This window comes from Jaculus jaculus, chromosome 1, assembly GCF_020740685.1.
Source record: "Jaculus jaculus isolate mJacJac1 chromosome 1, mJacJac1.mat.Y.cur, whole genome shotgun sequence".
Taxonomy (NCBI): Eukaryota; Metazoa; Chordata; class Mammalia; order Rodentia; family Dipodidae; genus Jaculus; species Jaculus jaculus.
In genome coordinates this window covers 229378713-229399016 of record NC_059102.1, presented here as the reverse complement: position 1 = coordinate 229399016, position 20304 = coordinate 229378713, and the positions used below count along the sequence as shown (strand labels likewise).

General features: G+C 52.9%; 1 protein-coding gene across 2 annotated transcripts; it reads right to left on the bottom strand.

Moving 5' to 3' along the window:
- Nucleotides 1-251: 251 nt before the first annotated feature.
- On the bottom strand, nucleotides 252-19863 carry Cpne7 (copine 7). Of its 2 annotated transcripts, XM_004665957.3 has the most exons (15): nucleotides 19675-19863; nucleotides 17386-17568; nucleotides 12791-12865; nucleotides 12516-12590; nucleotides 11714-11797; nucleotides 11090-11179; nucleotides 10692-10790; nucleotides 9945-10031; nucleotides 9577-9636; nucleotides 8676-8809; nucleotides 7909-7963; nucleotides 7371-7422; nucleotides 7164-7297; nucleotides 1524-1760; nucleotides 252-899 (listed from the first exon to the last, which is right to left on the bottom strand). In XM_004665957.3, exons 1-15 carry the CDS (start codon nucleotides 19840-19842, stop codon nucleotides 762-764), a joined length of 1671 nt encoding a protein of 556 aa, XP_004666014.1. In that variant the 5' UTR covers nucleotides 19843-19863; the 3' UTR covers nucleotides 252-761. The 2 variants fall into 2 exon arrangements, with proteins under 2 accessions (XP_004666014.1, XP_045011643.1); XM_045155708.1 differs by lacking the exons at nucleotides 11714-11797; nucleotides 12516-12590; nucleotides 12791-12865; nucleotides 17386-17568; nucleotides 19675-19863 and having other exon boundaries at nucleotides 10692-10720; nucleotides 11090-11107.
- Nucleotides 19864-20304: the final 441 nt, after the last annotated feature.

Sequence of the window (20304 nt, the reverse complement as noted above, 5' to 3'; positions counted from 1 at the left end):
GAGAGGAAATCTCAATTTGAAACCCACCCCCACTCAGGCAGGTGGGGGCTGCCCTCAGCTGATGGCTCATGCTTCATATTGAGTCATGGGTGCAAGCCGAAGTCACTTGGGGCTGCTCTCCCTTCCTGACACCTAAGCAGTTATGAGTTGAAGGCCTAGGGCCTTAGCCTCACCGGTGTGGGTGACCTGATGAAGCCTGGGCTTGGGGACCCTTGTGCCAGGTTCCTTATGGCAGGAAAGACACAAAGCTGTTGAAAGGACGAATGGGTACTTTATTACACCTGTAGCCCCCTCCATGGACCCCACAGACCCCAGGGTTTCAGATGCCGAGGCACAGGGTCAAGTGGTAAAGTGCAATGGTACTAGCAGAGAGAGATCTGATGGGGATGGGGTTGTCTGGCCTGGGTATCGTCAGGGGTTGGGGTGCTGCCTTCACTAACAAGGATCAGGTGCGGAGGACCCCATCCCACCTCCCTTTCATTTAGGGGGGACTCCTTAACAGCTGCCAGTCCCCAATCAGCATGCCCCGCTCTCATACCTTCCCAGCTCAGGCAGGGCCAGGCATGGGGGTTGCTGCTGTGGGCACCTTATAGTGCCTGGGTCTCTTCATCGTCCACCTCCTCAAGGCAGCAGGACCACAGAAGGGAGGCTGGGGCCTGGGGCGGGGGATAGGAGGCTTCGGGGTGTCTCTGGGAGCTCCGGGGTTACTAGAGATGAAGATCATGTGCACTCGCTGCTCAGAGCCCATTCTCCTATCATCCTCACAGGGCCGAGCGTGGGTTTGCCTCTCCGGCACTGGCGCAGAGGCTGCGAGGAGGCAGCTCCTTGTGGCTGTAGTACTCGACCACCTGCTTGGGCACCTCGGCCAGCACACACTTGGCCAGTGCTGCAGGGGAGGCCTGGTGGAAGGACAACATGGTGACATCCGATGACCTTCCAGATCCTCAAGCCCCCACCCAGGTCATCGCCCCCAGGCCTCGGATCAGTTCAAGGGACCTCCACCAGGACATGAGTGACTCAACAGTCAGCTGAGCTTCTGCTAAGGACACAGACCGCCAAACTGCCGGGCAGTGCCAGCAACAGCTGATGAGGGTGCCCACGCTGTCCCCAGTGTATCTGTGCTAGGGTTCCCAGCAGCAGAGCAGGAAGTGACTGGAACGGAAGGTAAAGTGAGGCTGTTCCCAGGCCTACATGCCCACCTCCACAATCATCTAGGAAAACATGGAGCGTGTGGTGTGTGTTTGTGTGTGTGTGTGTGTGTGCCTGATATGTGTTCACTGTGACTGAGGGATCCACCCTCACCTTTTCCACTGTTCTCTCTGCATCATAGGATTTTAGGACCACAAGCCCCTCCACTCAGGTAGGGCTCAAGTTAAAGAAGGGAGACTGTCTTGGGAGCCAGACCCAGCAGTTGCTCTCCTGCTGAATACAAGCCAGGCTGGGCCACATGCTCAACAAGTAAGCCACGCATTTATAAGGGAGTGGGCACCACCCCGAGGGTCCACCCGCCTCCATGCACTCACGTTCTTGAGCTCACGGAAGGGCACAAACTGGACAATGTCACGGAGTGCAGGTTCGCCCCGCGGGGAGCGCAGGACTCCATCATCCCCGTCGAGGATCTGCATGTCCGTGAAGTCGGCGTTGCCCACCCCCACGATGATGACGGACATGGGCAGGTGGGAGGCGCGCACAATGGCCTCCCGAGTATCTGACATGTCAGTCACCACGCCGTCCGTGAGGATCAGCAGGATGTAGTATTGCTGGGGGGCGAAAGGAAGGGATGGGAGCACCAGCCTCCAAGCCCCCCAGCTCTCCCAGACACATCCCCCCACACCAGTGGCGGCCCCCACAGCCTGGAAAGGCCCCAGCTGTGGGCAGCTCAGCAGTGCCCAGACTTTTCCAAAACTTCTGTTGCTGAAGCGCAACAAAGTACTACTTATCACAGTCATGATAACAAATGCCAAGCTGGCCTCTGCAGTGCGCGCATGCGCACATGCTGTGCTCAGTGTCCGCTCACCTCGCCCACAGGCTCCTGGGAGGGACGCTGTGGAGCCTACTTTACATAAGAGACTAAGCCAGAACTTGAACCTGCATCTGAAGCCAAAGGAGAAGGCTTCTTTGTGGTCCTGGGTAGGGAGGGCTCCCACATTCAGTTCATGCTTCGAGAATGACAGGAGTAGGGTTCTTTCCAAGTTAAAAAAAAAAAAAAAAAAAAAAAGAACTGGGCGTGGTGGCGCACGCCTTTAATCGCAGCACTCAGCAAGCAGAGGTAGGAGGATCGCTGTGAGTTTGAGGCCATCCTGAGACTACATATCGAATTCCAGGTCAGCCAGAACTAGAGTGAGACCTTACCTCGAAAAACAAACGAACAAAAAAGTCCATTGCTAGTCTCAAGACAACAGAAAATGGTCATTTTATTAAAAACTTGTACAGGGCTAGAGAGATGGATAAGTGCTTAAAGCACTTCCTGTGAAGCCTAAGGACCTAGTTTCAACTCCCCAGAACCTACATAAGCGCTGCATATGGTGGCATATGCATCTAGAGTTCATATGCAATGGTTAGAGGCCCTGGTGTGCCCAAATATATATATATTTGGTTTTTTGAAGTAGGGTCTCACTCTAGCCCAGGCTCACCTGGAATTCACTATGGAATCTCAGGGTGGCCTCAAACTCATGGCAATCCTCCTACCTCTGCTTCCCGAGTGCTGAGATTAAAGGTGTGCACCACCACGCCCAGCAATAAATAAATATTTAAAAAATAAAAAAAATAGCCAGGCATGCCGGGGATGTGGAAAAAGAGGAACCCTTTTACACTGTTGATGGGAATGCAATCTGGTCCAGCCATTGTGGAAATCAGTGTGGAGGTTCCTAAGACAGCTAAAAATTGATCTACCATATGACCCAGCTATAGCACTCCTAGGCATATATCCTAAGGACTCATCTCATTTCCTTAGAAGTTCATGCTCAACCATGTTTATTGCTGCTCAATTCAATAGCTGGGAAATGGAACCAGCCTAGATGTCCCTCAACTGATGAGTGGATAATGAAGATATGGCACATTTATACAATGGAGTTCTACTCAGTGGTAAAGAAAAATGAAGTTATGAAATTTGCAGGGAAGTGAGTGGATCTGGAAAGGATTATACTAAGTGAGGTAACCCAGGCCCAGAAAGCCAAGCATCACATGTTCTGTCTCATATGTGGATCATAGCTACACATGATTGGGCTTCTGTGTGAGAAGGAAAAAACTCAGTAGCAGAGGCCAGTAAGCTAAAAAAAGAGATATAAAGGGAAGAGAAAGGAAGAAAGAGGGTACTTAATAGGATGGTATTATATATATGTTAGTAGAAGATAGATTAATGGGGGTGAAAAGGCCCAAAGTGAGGTCAGGGGAAGAGATTGAGTAAAGGAAAGGTGGAGGGAGGGCTAATCAAAATCTAAGAGGATATAAATAAATCACATGGGATCCTCTGGTTTTGGACAATGGGACACTCAGGACCTGCAGATTGTTGCTAGAAAATTTTCAGTGCCAGGGATGGGATACCTTCCAGTGAGTCAGGGAGGTGCCTGATGCCCCCAAAACATTATACATTATTGCCAAGGCCCTTGGTTTCCCACCAGGAATAGATGGTAAGACCCTATTGCTGAAGACTCCATATACTTGAGCTGCAAGGCCATTGAGAAATCCTGCTGGAACTGAGCTTATAACCTCCTCCATGTAGACCAGCTGACAGAAAGCTAGAAAAAGCCATTCTACATGTAGTTCAATGGGAGAAAGAGATACACCAGTGAAGATACTCAACAGTGGACACTGCAAGCCTTATAATTGGCCAGCCAGGCCAAATGAGCCAACGGGTACGATAGTGACACATCTGTCATGGTGGAAACCAAGTGCCCTCTAATTGGACTGGAGGACTGCTCCATGGGAGGGAATATATCCCTGACACTGAAAACTTAAAACAGGGGTAGTCATGAGCCCTAGGGGTGTAATGTCTGCTGCTGTCTGGATAAATGTATATGCTATGTTTATCAAACTGCCCAGTAAGCACGTCTCTTAATATTTACACCCTTATATTAATGCTACTCTCACTTTGGGTAGAGAATCTTCTCTTTTCAGATGGCAGTGACTTTGGGATGACTCAGAAGGTATCACAGTACTCGAAAGAAGTGACTGGAGTACTGAGTAATATCTCGATCACACCTTCCAAGGCTCAGGGTCTAATGTGGAAGAAGAATGTAAGAGAAAAGGAAGGGTAAGACTCCTTACAACATGCTCCCTCCAGACATAAAATGGCCTGAATATCCGTGGCCTCACAGTACCTGACACTACCTACATAAGACCATCATAAGAGGAGGAAAAGATCATGACATCAAAACTAAAAGAGAGACTGATTGGGGTGGGGAGGGGATATGATGGAGAATGGAGTTTCAAAGGGTAAAGGTGGGGAAGGGAGGGTATTACCATGGGGGTATTTTTTATAATCTTGGAAGTTGTTAATAAAAATTTGGAAGAAAAAGTAAATAAATAAAAATTTTAAAAAAGGTAAATAAATAAATAAGAGTTCCACATCAGCCTGAGCTACATAGCAAGACCCTGTCTCATGAAACAAACAAACAAAAAAAGTGTGTATGTATGTAGTACTGAAAGCACCATACATGGGGTTGGACACATGGCTCAGCAGTTAAAGGTGCTTGCTTGAAAAGCCTCCAGGCCTTGGTTCAATTCCCCAGCCACCCATGTATAACCAAACAAGCATTTATTTGCATTGGCAAGACCCTGTTGCATACACACACATAATTAATTAATTAAAAAGCACCACATGCGAGCATGGTGGTACATGCCTTTAATCCCAGCCCTTAGAAGGCAGAGGTAGGAGGATCGCCATGAGTTTGAGGCCACCCTGAGACTACATAGTGAATTCCCAATCAGCCTGAGCTAAAGTGAGACCCTACCTCAAAAAAAAAAAAAAAAAAGCCGGGCGTCATGCATGTACCTTTAATCCCAGCACTCAGGAGGCAGAGGTAGGAGGATCGCTATGAGTTGGAGGCCACCCTGAAACTACCTAGTGAATTCTAGATCAGCCTGACTAGAGTGAGACCCTACCTCAAAAAACTAAAAAAAAGAAAGGAAAAGAAAAGAAAGTTGCATGTGAGGTACACAAGATCCACCCTACAGCCAGGACTCCATGGAAACGAAAGGGGGAAGTAACAGAAGGCTGCAGCCTCTCAAAAGCCTCAGAGACCAGTACCTACATGGGTGGAGGGGAGGGAGTGGAAGCCAGGAGAGGTTAAAGTGGATGGAGAAGATGGAGAAGACAGAGAGGGAAAGGAAAGGAAGAGGGACAGCTGGGAAAATATCATGGCAAAGGGCAGGAGAAGGGCATACTGGAAATCATGCCCTATTGAAGTCACTTGTAAACTTGATGAGTTTTTTTTTTTAATCCTTTTTTTTTTTTTTTTTGGTTTTTCGAGGTAAGGTCTTACTCTAGCCCAGGCTGACCTGGAATTTACTATGTAGTCTCAGGGTGGCCTCGAACTCACGGCGATCCTCCTACCTCTGCCTCCTGAGTGCTGGGATTAAAGGCGTGTGCCACCACACCCCGCTTGAGTTTTTTTTTTTTTGTTTTTTTTTTTATGACAAGTTAAAGAAAGCAGTGGGACAGCTGTGCCCCAGTAGCACACACAGGGCCACCAACACAGAGCGCAATTCCAAGACATTGCTAAGTGGCACATTAAAGATGCATGCAGGGGACTGGAGGGATATCTCAATGGTTAAGGCAGTTGCCTGTGAAGCCTAAGGACTCAGGTTCAATTCCCCAGTACCCACATAAGCCCAATGCATAAGACAGTACATGCATTTGAAGTTCATTTGCAGTGGCTAGAGGCCTTGGTTCTCTCTCTCTCTCTCTCTCTCTCTCTCTCTCTCTCTAATATATATATATATATGTGTGTGTGTGTGTGTGTGTGTGTGTGTGTGTGTGCGCGCGCACGTGCACGTGCACGCACCTTTCTCTCTCTCTCTTTCTCAAATAAATAAATATTTTTAAAAATGCGTACAACTAGGCATGTTGACACAAGCCTTTAATACCAGCACTTGGAAGGCAGAGGTAGGTAGATCACCGTGAGTTCGAGGCCAGCTTAGGGCTACAGAGTGAGTTCCAGATCAGCCTAGGCTAGAGTGAGATCCTGCTTCAATAAAAATAAAAATAAATAGGACTGGAGAAATGGCTTAGCGGTTAAGGCACTTGCCTGTGTAGCCTAAGGACCTAGGTTTGATTCCCCAGGACCCACATAAGCCAGATGCACAAGGTGGCACATGCATCTAGAGTTTGTTTGCAGTTGCTGGAGGCCCTGGCACATCCATTCTCTTTTCTTTCTTCTTTTTTCCAAGGTAGTGGTTCACTCTAGCCAGGCTGACCTGGAATTCACTATGTAATCTCAGGGTGGCCTTGAACTCACAACTCACTGCCATCCTCCTACCTCTGCCTCCCAAGTGCTGGGATTAAAGGCGTGTGCCACCACACCCAGCTCATTCATTCTTTCCCTCCCTCTCTCTCTCTCTCTCTCTCTCTCTCTCTTTCTCTGCCTCTTACTCATGCTCTGTCTCTCCCTCTCTAAAATAAATAAATAAATATGCATGCAAACAAAATAATAATATGTATACAAGGAAAGAATTGAGTGGCACCTGTGGGCCGCGGAAGACAAGGAGATAGCATTCAGCAGTAAACAGGTGTCTGTCCTAGACAGCTGAGGGCTGACCTTCAGATGATTAATTCAACCCTCAGCCCCAAGATACCCAAAATAAAAACTGACCTCTAGCCAACCATGGTGGTGCACGCCTTTCATCCCAGCACTCAGAAGGCAGAGGTAGGAGGATAGCTGTGAGTTCAAGGCTACCCTGAGACTACATAGTGAATTCCAGGTCAGCCTGGGCTAGAGCAAGAACCGACCTCAAAAAATTAAAAATAAACAAACAAACAAACAAAAACCCTGATGTCTTGAGGTAAACTGAGTGTCCTCCCCGATGATGATACCCAGTCCAGAGGCCTTACACTGGGCTGTACCCTGACAGCTACCTCCCTGGCTCTGAACCCACGCTACACATACAGCTGGCCAGTGCCACAGCTGGACACACCCAGTTCCCACCCACTCCCAGTCACCTACAGAGGCCTCTCCGGTGAGCTCCTCAGCTGCTGCCATGCGGGCCACCTTGGAGATGATGGGTGCCACATTGGTGGGGCCGTAGAGCTGGACTTTGGGCAGGCAGTTCTGATAAGCCTCCACTACACCCTGGATTCCTGGGGGAGGGGGGAGTTAGAGAGTGAGCCTGGCCCAGTTTTCCCCCATGCCAAGCCCTCCTCCGGCTCTCACCTTCACATTCATCATCCTCGGGGTTGAAATTGATGGCAAAGTCATGGGACACCTGGATGGGGACAAGAGGAACGAGTCAGCTGGAGCCCTCTTGGGATCCATGACTCTCACTTAATGGAAGGGGTGGGTTTGTAGTTTCTGGGCGCAAAGACCTCCATGAAGAGAAGTCAAGAGGGAGGGAGACAGATAAATCCTGGGTCATTGCCTCAGTACCTGAAGCCAGTGGTACCTAAAGCTTCTAACTTATACTAACAATAAATCCTCCCTCACCATCATGTTTCCAGTGTAAGCCAACTGACGGGCACCCTTCTGACGGGCACCCTTCTGACGGGCATGTGGAGCCTGCTGCCTACTCCACATCCTAGGAGGTCAAAGGTCATTCCTCTGACCAATAGGCTAGGGCTTCTGCTTCTCCACGGGCCACCCCATCCAAATAGGAAATGATAGCAACTGGGGGTCTCTTGGGGAGATAAGGGCACAAGAAGCCCTGATAGATGGGTGAGGGTGGGCATACACCCCCAGTCCAGGGCTCTCTTACCTCATACTTGGGAGGGATCCGGGCTCCAAACCCCAAAGCAGAAAACCTTTTGTCACTGGAAGAGAGGCATCACTGATGGCCTGGGGAATCTGAATTTCCCACAGGTGAATGGGGGGAGGTGCACACACTGGCCAGAGCCCAGAAGACCAGGGCCCTCCTGGCCCAAGCTTAGGGATCACAGCCATTCCATAGGGGGGAAACTGAGGCAGTCAGCTGAGAAACTAGCCAGGAGTACAGGCAGGAAAGAGTAGAATGAAGTGGGAGGTCTGGAGATGCTCCTCAGTTCTCCACGCCTGCAAGTGACCTCCTGTGGGGAGCTTCCTGACCCCGGGTTATGTCTCCTGCCTGCAAAGCCTGGCTCCTGGTGCTCCACGTCCTCACCACTCACAGGGAAGGCTCCATGGGCAAGGCAGGGAGAATGGACCATAATAAGGAGTCCAGAGTCCAGCCCATCTGGGTTTCCCCTTGACCCCAACCTCCTTGACTGTTTGCTGGTCTGTAAAGTGTGACCCGATTTGTCTTATCAGTGAGGAGGTAGCCATGCCAGAGGCACAGCAGAGCACCTCCATGTCCCCTGCAAGGCCTGGGCACACTGCTGGGGTCTGCTAAGCCAGGTGTCTGCTGGGTGCAGTGGCCCACTATGAAGGTAACCCCCTCCCCAACGCTTGCATGAGCAGAAACCTCTGATACTTCATATTACCCATCACGGTACCACCTCAGGTGGTCCTCAAGTCCAAGTGGTCCCAGGGAAATGGGAGGAGACACACCTGTCATAGTCCTGGCAGACCTCGCCCACAGCCACCAGCGCCCTCAGGTATTCGTTGGGTTGGTAGGGGTTAATGTGGTGCAGGGAGCAGCTGTTCCTTGGGTCACCATTGGAGGCTGTGAAGTCGATGGCCACCTGCAAGGCCAAAGCGATGGGCTGGGCTGGGCCTCTGCCTTCCCCCACTGGGCAGGCAAAAGGGATCCAACTCCAACTGGGAGTCAGGGGGTGGGAGCTTCTGCCCAAAGGCGTCCAAGTTCCCCAGTTCTAGGCAGGCCTGAGTATCTACTGTTCCCCCAAGCAAGGAGAGGTCTATACAGATCCTGACAACAGCAGGACCAGGGAGGGCACCTACTCCTGCACTCCTCAGAGACTTTCTGAACTGGGCTCCCCCAACAGGGACATGGCCCTTGGGAACACTCGCTCATCTCTTCTCAGCTGCCACCATCGTTCCCTAGTGTGGTCTTCTCTGGGCTTACCCCACCACCACCACCACCCTGGCTCTGGTTTTATGTACCACAGCCAGTGCAGCTGAGCGCCAGGATGCCACCGCAGCAGTCTGTGCCTCAGGTCCGGCCTCCTGCTACTGGGGCACTGCCCAGGACCATACCTGCTGCGGGTCACTGCTGCCCCTGGCAGTCAAGTGCTCAGTCTCATTTTTCCTCTTTCAGGTTTTCTCCTATCACTGTGACTTTGTAGAAGGCACCTTTGGGAGAGTGGCCCTGGACTGGTCTTGAATCCTTGCATTCTGTTCCTTATCTACATATAGTTTAGGATCCCAAAGGAGATGCAGGTAACGAGGTGACACCTAAGGAGCCTGCCATCCTCTGCCACCCGCTCCCACTTGGGGTGTGGCTTGGCTGGCTGGAGGTGGCAGGCAGAGCGAGGGTAAGGCAGGGACTCACGGTGCAGTGGATCTGGCAGCCACCCATGATGTAGTCCAGAAAGGAGTGGACCCTGTGGAGCTTCCAGATAGTGGCGTCAGCAAGGCCCCTGAGAACCCCCATGCCATGACCCCCCCTCCACGGAAGCAAGCCTAGTAGGGAAGGGAGCCTGCTGGGATCTTGGGGGTCTTCCCTCCCCTTGGGCACTGTATTCCATACTGCATGTCCCCCATCTGTCCTCCCTCTTCTGATCGTCTACCCAACTCCTCCCTTGTCCTTTTGCTGCCCCACCAGACCTTAATATGGGCCCATGGAGGACCAGCTGATACTGTGGAGGGGCCAGCCCTGGCAGCCCGCCTCCTGGGGGTGTAGGAAGAGCCGAGGCTCACCTTCAGGTCGGCCAGGACCACCACTCCGGAGTTCTTGTAATTGCGTTTCTTCTGCTTGTACTTGGCATTCATACAGTCCCACTGGGCCTGAGGCAGGGACAGGCAGGGACCCCACCCAGAGTAGGAAAAACACCTAGGACCCCCCCCCACACACACACCAAGGGTCCAGGAGACCTCAGAAGTCCCAGCCCTGCTGGTAACTTCGTGTCCCCATAGTGAGTACAGGGCTCACGCTACGCATGAGGACCTCTGTGCACGCCCATCTCACAGGGGAGCAGTCATTGGCATAGCAGAATAGATGGGGGAGTCACGTGCATAAGAATATAGGCAAGGTGAGGGGGCTAGGTTAGATCCAGCACATAGTGTGGCTTCATTAAGCAGAGCCTGCAGAACTAGCTGGGGGATACCAGGATCCAGGGGAACAGAAAGAAGCCCAGGGCAGCCCTCCACCATACCCACGCAGCTGAGATGGACTGGACAGTAGATCTGGCAGCTGCCCATGATGTAGTGCCAGGAAGAGCACCTTCCTTCTCCCCCAACTTCCCAGCCATCTGTGTGCTCTCATTTTCTACCCACCTCAACACACAGGCATGCACACCCACATGCTTGTTCACACACTAGCTTACACGCTCGCTTGCACACCTGTGTTCTGGCCACCTTGTGGGTGTCACCATCATGCCTTCTCTGGGGTGGAATAGGATAGGTCAGGACTTACAGGTGGGCCCCAGTCGGGGCCAGGGAACTCACCTGTTCCTCCTCAAAGGCTTTCTGCATCTCTGCGAAAGTGGTGGAGAACTCTCCAATAAAGTCGTGCTTTCCTCGGGAGTCATAGTCCCAGACCAGGCACTGGAGAGGCCAGGCCCCTCAGCTGGGCTGCCCTTCCAGGCCTGGCCTGGGTCATTCTTCCCTGTCTACAATTCTCCAAGACCCCAGCGAGGTAAGGAGGGACTGGCTGCCTGGCTGCAGGGCCTTGGTCCTACTGGGCCCTAGCCACAGCTCTGCCCAGCACGCACACAGCCTCAGCCTGGCCTTGCCCCCAGCCCTACCGTGTTCCCCCCGGCCTCTCCTGAGCCCCAGCTCTGCCCCCAAGTCCAGCTTTCCCCATCACCTCATCCGCCAGCCCCACCCACTGCCTTGTCCCTCACCTTCAGAGGCCTCGTCTCCTCACAACTGCACAGGGAGTTCAGCGACACCCTGAAGGGCTCCCACACCGGGCTAAGGTTGTTCTTCACCACCTGTAGACCAGGAGGGGCTGGCTCAAGTGGGGGTCCCCCCCGACCCCTACCCCACTGAGACTGTGCCCACCAGACCTGCCGGAGGCACCAGGCAGGATGGGGTCACCCTCATAGCTTCTGCCACACTTTGGCCATCTGGACTGTGTTTCTCCTTAAATAGATTTCACTCAAATTAACTTGTCTCAAAAGAAAACTCTCTTCCCACTGTAACTGAAATTTCACTTCCCTGCAGGAAGGAGCAGGTAAGCCCTAAAAATAACTATGGTCACAACAAAGCCACCATGCTGAATTCTAGCTGTGGTCAGACAGCCAAGTCCACACCTGCTGCCCCATCCATTGAAAGGGAGTCTGAGTCTTGGAAATAAAGACCTGAGGGTCACAGGACCAGGAAACTCTCCTGCCCCAGCTGGGACGACAGGCAGCGGGGGAGCTGCAGGTCGGGCCCTTCTCTGATCACTTCATTCTGTCCCTGAAGCCTCAGTGTTGGCAGGTCTGCATCTGTGCAGGGTGGGTGGCGGGACACAGGACACCCACCTCCGTCCTGTACACCAGCTGCTCGCTACCATCGTCATTGACCCGATACAGCTCCAGGAAGGGATCCGACTTGCTGAACAGGTCCTGGGGTGGCAGAGGGTGTGCTGTCAAGGGTGCTGAATGGCTTTGGGGTCTGAGGCTGGCTCTTTCCCTCCTGGCAGGTACTTTGCCACCATCCCCCAACAACCTCAAGTTCCTGAGGTGCAGAATGGGGCAGGAACACTCCCCAGGTCTACAGGAACAAGACCTTGCTATTTTGCAGTCTTCACTGCCGTGCCCCGCCCCCACCTCCGTGCTCCCACAGCAAACCCTGGGTTCTGTCCGGGTGTGTCGCCATCACGCCAGCCCCGTTCTGCCTCTCTCTCTTGCTGCCTGGAATCTGACCATTTGTTCCTGTCCCACCCACCCTGCGTCAGTCTCAGCTTCAGAATCTCAGAGGAAACACGTACGCAGGGTCCAGCCCTCATGCTACATGAGGAGTCAAAGAACCAAGCTCAAGCCCAGTTCAAGATGGTGACCTTAGCAGGTTCCCTGGGTCATCGGTCTCTCCATCACTAAACAGGTCAGGGATGGCCCTGCCACAAGGAGTATGATCCTGGGAGTCCGGTGGTGATGAAATAGTGACCATGAAGACAATAGTGACTCGACCAAGATTGCAACCGTAGCCCAAGGTCCAACTCACATCTGTTGGGTCACTAGTGCTACAGCCAGGGGCCAGAGATGGGCAAGAACAGGGTTCTCACAATGGCTCCATGGTCTGAGAGGGGCTCGGAGCCCACAATGCAGCGGAACCCAGCCTCACCTTGTCATCCAGCTTCCTGGCCTGGAAGGAGAGCTCCACATAGCCATTGTTCCCAGAGATGTCCTCGGCTATCACCTAGGATATCACATGGGACCAGTGGGCTCCAGGCCAATGACCTTGCTCTCCCCCCCCCCTCACCACAGCTGGCTGAGGCAGCTCTAGCCTCTCCTGGCAGATAGGCGGCCATAGGCCATGTGTAATCTCCCTATTTACCTTCCCTTATGCCCCCCACAGAGAGTCACATGAGGAAGGGGAGACCTAGGCCCCCATCTAACCGTGATGGTGGATTTGCCAGCGTTCCTGCCGAATCTCAACAGCAGTGGGCGTGTCATTTTCTTCTGGGCCACAATCTGGAAATCAGGAAAAGTCAAGCAGGGACAGAGAAGGCAGGGGACACTCCTGACCACCCCCGCCCCCAGGGCTTTACCTCTGCCCTCAGCAGTGCCATACGATACCCTGCCTCCCCAGCCGCCCGTTGCTGATATCCCTGTGTGTTACCTCTCAGTTCCACTGCCTCCTGGACCGCTCGCCCATAGGTTACACATTATGCCCAGTTAGTAGACACACTAGGACACTGAGGCTCAGCATGAGGTCACACATGTCTCACGCTTCTGTGCATAAGTGCAGGACAGTAGAAGCTATCCCATGTGTTAGCACATCAACCCCTAGCCAGGACCTTGCTATGCAGTGGGCCTGATTCCACACCTCAGCTTTTGGGCAAGGACCCTAGTGAGGAGTGGCAGGTTGAATGGCTTTGGACCTCACCATGGATCCCCACTGTCCCCAGCAAGTCCAGACAGCCTGAGGGTGGCAGAAGGGGGCCATCTGGTCTTTCTGCACAGGTACCTGTTTAGTGAAAGCCATTCTGACATGGACCCTGATGCTCAGCCCTTGGGAGCTTATCTTCCAGTCTGAGTCTCCCCTCCTTACCTGTCCTATTGGGTAGGGGCTCTCCCGTCAAGCTGTGAGCCCCCAAATGGAGAAGAAGGCTTCACATAAGCCAAGGCTACATACAGCCAGTGTCGTTTTCAGGGCCCAGGAGGAAGGTCTGAGTGAACCATCCTAGTCTCATCTAAATAACAGCCCCTCATCCCTCCCTGGAGGAGACGGTGGCTCTGTGAGAACAAGAGCCCAATACAGATCTGTTCATGGAGGGCTATAACCCTTACACTCAGAAGTGCCCTCTGCCACACATCTGGTAAAGAAGGCTAAAGATTACACCAGGCATGGTGGAACACACCTTTAATACCAACACTCAGGAGGCAGAAGGAGGAGGATAGCTGTGAGTTCGAGGCCACACTAAGACTACATAGTGAGTTGTAGCCTGGACTAGAGTGTGACCTTACCTCAAAAAAAAAAAAAAAAAAGTGTTGGAGAGATGGCTTAGTGATCAAGGCGCATGCCTGCCAAGCCTAAGGACCCAGGTTCAATTCTCAAGGTCCCACGTAAGCCAGATGCATATGGTGGCACGTGCATCTGGAAGTCGTTTGTAGTGGCTAAAGGCCCTGGTGCACCCATTCTCACTCTCTCTCCCTCTCTGTCCCTAATAATAAATAAATAAAAATCTCTCTAAATAAAAAAAGAGAGAAAAAGGCTAAGGTTGTAGTACCTGACAAGTCATCCAAGATGAGTACAGAACAGATGGTCTACAAAGATACATGTGTGTACAGGATCTGTGTGTTCATATATACGTCCACATGTGCCCATATATGTCTATGTGTGTTCATACATGTGTGTCTTTCCCAGACTGTGATATGTCCATGTATGTGCAGATATCTGTGCCTATGTCAACACATGTGTCCACACATGCTATCCTCTTTCGTGGACACTTGGGTGGCATTATGCCCTGCTGCATCTCATCCCTTGGTCTGTATGGTGGGAACAGCACAGGCATCTAAAGGGAACCGGGGGCTTGAGAGATGGCTTAGCAGTTAAGCGCTTGCCTGTGAAGCCTAAGGACCCCGTTCAAGGCTCGACTCCCCAGGACCCACGTTAGCCAGATGCACAAGGGGGCGCACGCATCTGGAGTTCGTTTGCAGTGGCTGGAGGCCCTGGCGCACCCATTCTCTCTCTCTCTCTCTCTCTTTCTCTCTCTCTCTCTCTCTCTCTGCCTCTTTTTCTGTTGCTCTCAAATAAATAAATAAAAAATAACAAAAAATAAAGGGAACCGGCTTCAACTAGGCAGCCGTGGAGCTGGAGCTGAGTCACCCACAATGCTGGCCGGGAGAATTGGACACATGGAACATACTGTGTGATTCACGTACAGAAGGCTCAAGAACAGACACAGCCAGGGGACAGCAGGGGAGGGGGCCTGCCAGGTGGTGGAAGTGTGTCCTCTGGTTGAGATACAGTCATGCAAACCTATGTATCTCAGAGCCCACAGTCTGTGCATTTTGTTGTTTGTAAATTCTTCCTCAATGAAAAGGACACCCTGAAGAGATGGATTAGTAGCTAAGGCTCTTGCCTATGAAGCCTAAGGATCCAGGTTCGATTCCCCAGTACCCACGTAAGTCAGATGCACATGGTGGCACATGCATCTGGAGTTTGTTTGCAGAGGCTGGAGGCCCTGGCATGCACCCATTCTCTCTCCCTCTCTCTCTCTCTAATAAATAAATAAACATAAAAACAGAAAAGGGGGCTGGAGAGATGGCTTAGCGGTTAAGCGCTTGCCTGTGAAGCCTAAGGACCCCGGTTCGAGGCTCGGTTCCCCAGGTCCCACGTTAGCCAGATGCACAAGGGGGCGCACGCGTCTGGAGTTCGTTTGCAGAGGCTGCAAGCCCTGGCGCACTCATTCTCTCTCTCTCCCTCTATCTGTCTTTCTCTCTGTGTCTGTCGCTCTCAAATAAATAAATAAATAAAATTTTAAAAAAAACATTTAAAAAAAAAACAGAAAAGGACACCATGTGGCAAGTTGAGATGTGTGTAGCACAAAGTGCAGTGTGCAATCAGAGCAAGTGGTAACAGTCAAGTGCTTGTCACAGGAGCCATACAGGAGAGGACAGTGGCAGAGGGCGGCAGGCGGTGTCCCGCAGACAGGGCCAGACCCACGTAGCAGCCATTCTGCAGCAGGGAGGGACACAGAAACTTCTTTCCCCCGTGCTGGGATGGAACTCAGGACCTCACGCCTGCGAGGTAAGCACACTGCCATTGAGCTGGGCCTCAAGCTCAGGGAGACTTTCAGGAGCTGACAAGGAACAGCTCACAGAAGAGAAAAAAGCAAGTTGCAGAATAGTGTTGGTGGTGTGTGTTCAGAGGTGATTCATTTATGAAACAATATCTTACTATGTAGCCCAAGCTGGCCTTGAACTAGTGGCAATCCTCCTAACAGCATCCGTGGTGCTGGGATTACAGGTGCGAGCCACCGCAGCTGGTTTGTCTTTTTTTTTTTTTTTTTTTGGTTGTTGTTTCTTTGTTTATTTGTTTGTTTGGGGGGGAGGGTTCAAGGTAGGGTCTTGCTCTAGACCAAGCTAACTTAGAACTCACCCAGGCTAGCCTTGAGCTCTTGGCGATCTACCTACCTCTGCCTCCTGAGTGCTGGGATTAAAGGCGTGAGCCAGCATGCCTGGTTTATTTGGTTTTTGTTTTGTTATTGTGTCTTGAGACAGTGTCTCATGCAGCCCAGGCTGGCCTCAAATTCACGCTGTTGCTGAAGACTTTGAGTTTCTGATATCCTACCCCTGCCTACTCAGGGCTGGGATTAGTCACGTGCCACTACAATTTATTCAGTGCTGCAGATCAAACCCAGGGCTTCATGCATGCTAGACAAGCACTCTACAACTGAGCTACTCCCCTGACCCTGGCTTGCTTCTCTCTTTCTTCCTTTCTTTCTTTCTTTCTTTCTTTCTTTCTTGTTCATGTGAAGATATATTTCTGGAGTGGGGCGCAAGTACTCAGTGGCAAGGCTGGGCAGGGACAACAGGGAGATGTGCTGGGGTACATCTGCTGGGAACACAGGAATGTATTCACCCCTTCAAAATCATACTTTAGGTGTGGTGGCTCAAGCCTTTAACCCCAGCACTCAGTAGGCAGAGGTAAAAGGATCACTGTGAGTTCAAAGCTACACTGAAACTACATAGTAAATTCCAGGTCAGTCTGAGCTACAATGAGACCCTACCTCAGAAAAACCAACAACAAAAAAAAATGAATGCACACCTTTAACCTCAGCACTCGGGAGGCAGAAGTAGGAGGATCACTGTGAGCTCGAGGCCACCCTGAGACTACATAGTGAATTCCAGGTCAGCCTGAGCTAAAGTGAGACCCTACCTCAAAAAAGAAAAAAAAAAAAACAGAAAAGCAGTCATGATGGTACCCCTGTAACCCCAGCACTAGGGTGGCTGAGGCAGGAGAATCTAGACTTCAGAGAAAGTTTGGGTTTACACAGGAAGATCCTGTCTCAAACAAAAACTAACAAGGTGTGTGTGTGTACATGTATGTGTGTTTGCATGTGTGTGAGTGCATGTGAGGGGTGCATATGCATGTGTGTCTACAAGTGCGTGGAAGCCAGAAGCTGATGTGAGGTGTCTTCCTCAGTCACTCTCCACCTAGTTACTAAGCCATGGATCTCATCTGAACCTAGAGCAAGCTAGCTAGCTTTCCTCAGGGACCCCTGCCTCAACCTCCAGAGCCCTGGGATTACAGGCTGGAAGCCACGCCCACCCAGCACTTACATGGGCGCTGGGAATCCAACTCAGGTCCTCATGCTTACAAAGCAAGCGCTTTATCCACTGAGCCAGCACGCCAGCCCTAAGCAAGGGCTGTTGTAAAGGGGAGTCTTGGAGATGGACAGAGCCAGGCGCTCATCCTGGCTGAGGACAACACCGCACCCCTAGGTCTCTCCTGCCCACCTCCCTCCTAGGTGCTGGGTGCCCACCTGACCCAAAGTGCATTCCATGCCCCCCAGGAAGTCGTCATCCTGGCAGCTGAGCCCACTGGGCCCGTGGGTGTCATACACTTCAAAGCGTAGCTTCTGCACCTCCTCAAAGAAATAGTCAATGGTGAAGACCTTGGAGAACACAGGGTGCAGGCTGCTCTTCACCACCTCGGTCCTGTCCACCTGCAACAAGCCATGCTCTGTGAGTCCACAGCAAGGCCCTCCCCACAGACCCACACGGATTCCTGGGCTCTCCCCTCCCACATGGCTGTACCCTTCCAAGCCTATTTCCCACCCTTGGGGCCCAGCTCCCATGCAGGTAACCCTGAGGGGTCAGTCCATGGATCTCTGAAACCTTCCTGCCTGGAATAAAGGCACACTGCTCTCCCAGCTAGTCACAGACTAACTTCTCGACATCCTCTCATCATCTCATGCCCATGACTGTCTTCCCTAGCTTCACATTACAGACAGGGAAACTGAGGCTCAGAGACCAGCAGGGTTCTTCCCAAAGATAAAGTAGTCAAGGATAGAGCTGGAAAGATGACTTAGCAGTTAAGGTGCTTGCCTGCAAAGCCTAAGGATCCTGGTTCGAGTCCCCAGTACCCATGTAACACCAGATGTACAAGGTGGTGCATGTGTCTGGAGTTCATTTCCAGTGACTAGAGGCCCTGCCAGGCCTATTTTCTCTCCTTCTCTCTCTCTCTCTCTCTCTCTCTCTCTCTCTTTCTCTCTCTGTCACACACACACACAAATAAATAGAATATTTTAAAAAGAGAACTCAAGGAGAGTCAGGTTCCAACCTTGGGCGGGCTGCCCCAAAGTGATCTTTGAGAACTTGCTTTCCCCAGCCCCCAGCTGAGCAGCAAAGAAATGGGGGTACAGATCTCCCTTCTGGGGTTGTCGGTCTTACTCCCTGGGCTTGGTCTCCTCCTCTAGCTCACCTCCCTAAAGATAAACCACTTGTAGGCCAATAGGCTTCCAAGTCCCCCTATGCCACAGTCTCCTGCACCTTAAGCACCCCAAGCCAAGGATTTGCATGGAGCCCCTCAGGCACATATTGCACCAAGTAGTAAAATGCTATGGGGGGGGGTGCTGGGGCACAAGGCCGTTCTCCGGTAGAAGGAAGCAGCAGCAGCCCCCCACCCCCACCCCAGTACCTGATGATAGTTCGAACAAGTGGTTCTGGGCAGGCCCAGCACTCGATAAGCTGTAGATTGGATGTGCAGATCTGGTAGCAAGTGTCAACCCCAAGGCGTCCCCCTCCACCACCTGGATCCTACCCTGCCACCTCCTAGGTCGCCTGCCTGCCTCCACCGCAACCACTGGGTCCATCTAACCCCCCTTGCCCTCTCCCCTGCTGAACCCTCCCAGCACCATACACTGCCAACAGAACCAGGGGGTTTGCTACAGCTGGGGAGCCCCTGATGCCCAAGAAAAGCCCTCTTGTCTGAGGATATGGGCTTGAGTTCTCTCCAGCCCTGGGGGCTGCTTTGACTACCCCCTTCTCTGTGCCCTCATTTCTGCTGGTGGTCCCCCAGTTAAGGAGGTGTGCTTGTTTCTGCCTTGAGATGAAGCCAGCATTGCGCAAGAGATGGTAAATCACAGAGTGCTTTGCACAGCACTGAGAACGCACCGACACTCACTGACAAGGGTCCAGAGCTAAGATCTGGGAGCTGATGAGAGCCACAGGAGACAGGCGACAGGTTAGAGAATCCTGCAGCCAGAGCAGCTGGGGGTCTAAGCCATGGAGTCACCTCCTAGCCTTGTTCAGTAGAGCTCCATCCTCCCCAACCAGCAAGGCACAACTAACGACCCAAATGCCACCACCGCCCTGTTCCAGGTGCCTCTGCCTGGACACGGGTGGGTGAGGTGCCCACTGTTACTAAGGTCAACAGAGGGGGACCCTTGTGACCCCAGTCAGCAGCTCCTGTGTACCGCCTCAAGAAGTGTCCCTTCCTCTGAGCCCCAATATCTCCTTCTCCCCCTCAATCAAGCCTTTTGCGGACACCTCTTGCCTAGGCGCTTGCTTCACTCGGGGGGACCCCCCCAAATCTCCACCCAGGAAGCCTCGGCCCCACCGACCCCTGGTCACTTTCTAATCAAGCCCCTTTCAGTCTCTGTCCCCACTAATCCAGTCACTAGCCCCTCCTCACACCTCATGGACACCCACTCTCTACCCCCGGTAACCCCAGTTCCAGGGCACCGCGGCAGCTCCGGACACCACCTCCAAGTCTCTCGAGGCGCACTTGGGTTTCCGCGTGCCCAGCTGGGCGCCGCCCGCCGCCCTACCTGCACCCACTGGCCCTGCGCTTGCTGCAGCAGCACCACGCTGGGGTCGGACTTGGTGAGCGGGTCCCGGTCCAGCAGGTGCCGGCAGCTCAGCCGCAGCTCCACCTTCGAGGCGCAGGGCGCGGGTACCACCCCCGGGGCTGTGGCGCGCTCCGAGTCGCCGCTCATGCTGCCTGCCAGGAGCCGCGGCCGCACCGGTGGGCGCCAGGGAAATGGTGGCCGGGCCAGGCGTGGCCGCGCTCCCCCGCACGCCCGCCGGGCGCGGGCACACGTGGCTCGGGCGGCTGCCACTGCACCGGGGTGGCGGGGCGGGGACGAGACAGGGTGGGACGGAGAGGATCGTGGAGGGGCGGTGCCGGGGCGGTGCCCCGGAGGAGGCAGCTCCAAGGAGGGCCTGGTCCGGGGTCCGCGGGGAAGGGTGGACGAAAGAGGGGCGAGCGAGCACCAACCGCCCCCTTCGGAGCCAGCTTTTGATCCATCACCGCCCCCCACCCCATCTCCGGCTGACACACGTGGGGATGGGTCACACCGAGGCTCCTGGACTGTAGTGACCCGGCTGGGTGGTTCATTCCGCACCAGAGGCTGCGCACTGCCGGGACCTAAGCACAGCATTTGCACCCAGACAGCCCC

Coding starts and splice junctions, on each gene's coding strand:
- Cpne7 (XM_004665957.3), bottom strand. CDS start 19,842: ATGAGCGGCGACTCGGAGCGCGCCACAGCCCCGGGGGTGGTACCCGCG. Junction 12,866..17,385: donor TGGAATGCACTTTGGGTCAG/GTGGGCACCCAG, acceptor CCTGATTTCCAG/ATTGTGGCCCAGAAGAAAAT. Junction 10,032..10,691: donor AAGCCTTTGAGGAGGAACAG/GTGAGTTCCCTG, acceptor TCCCTGCCTCAG/GCCCAGTGGGACTGTATGAA.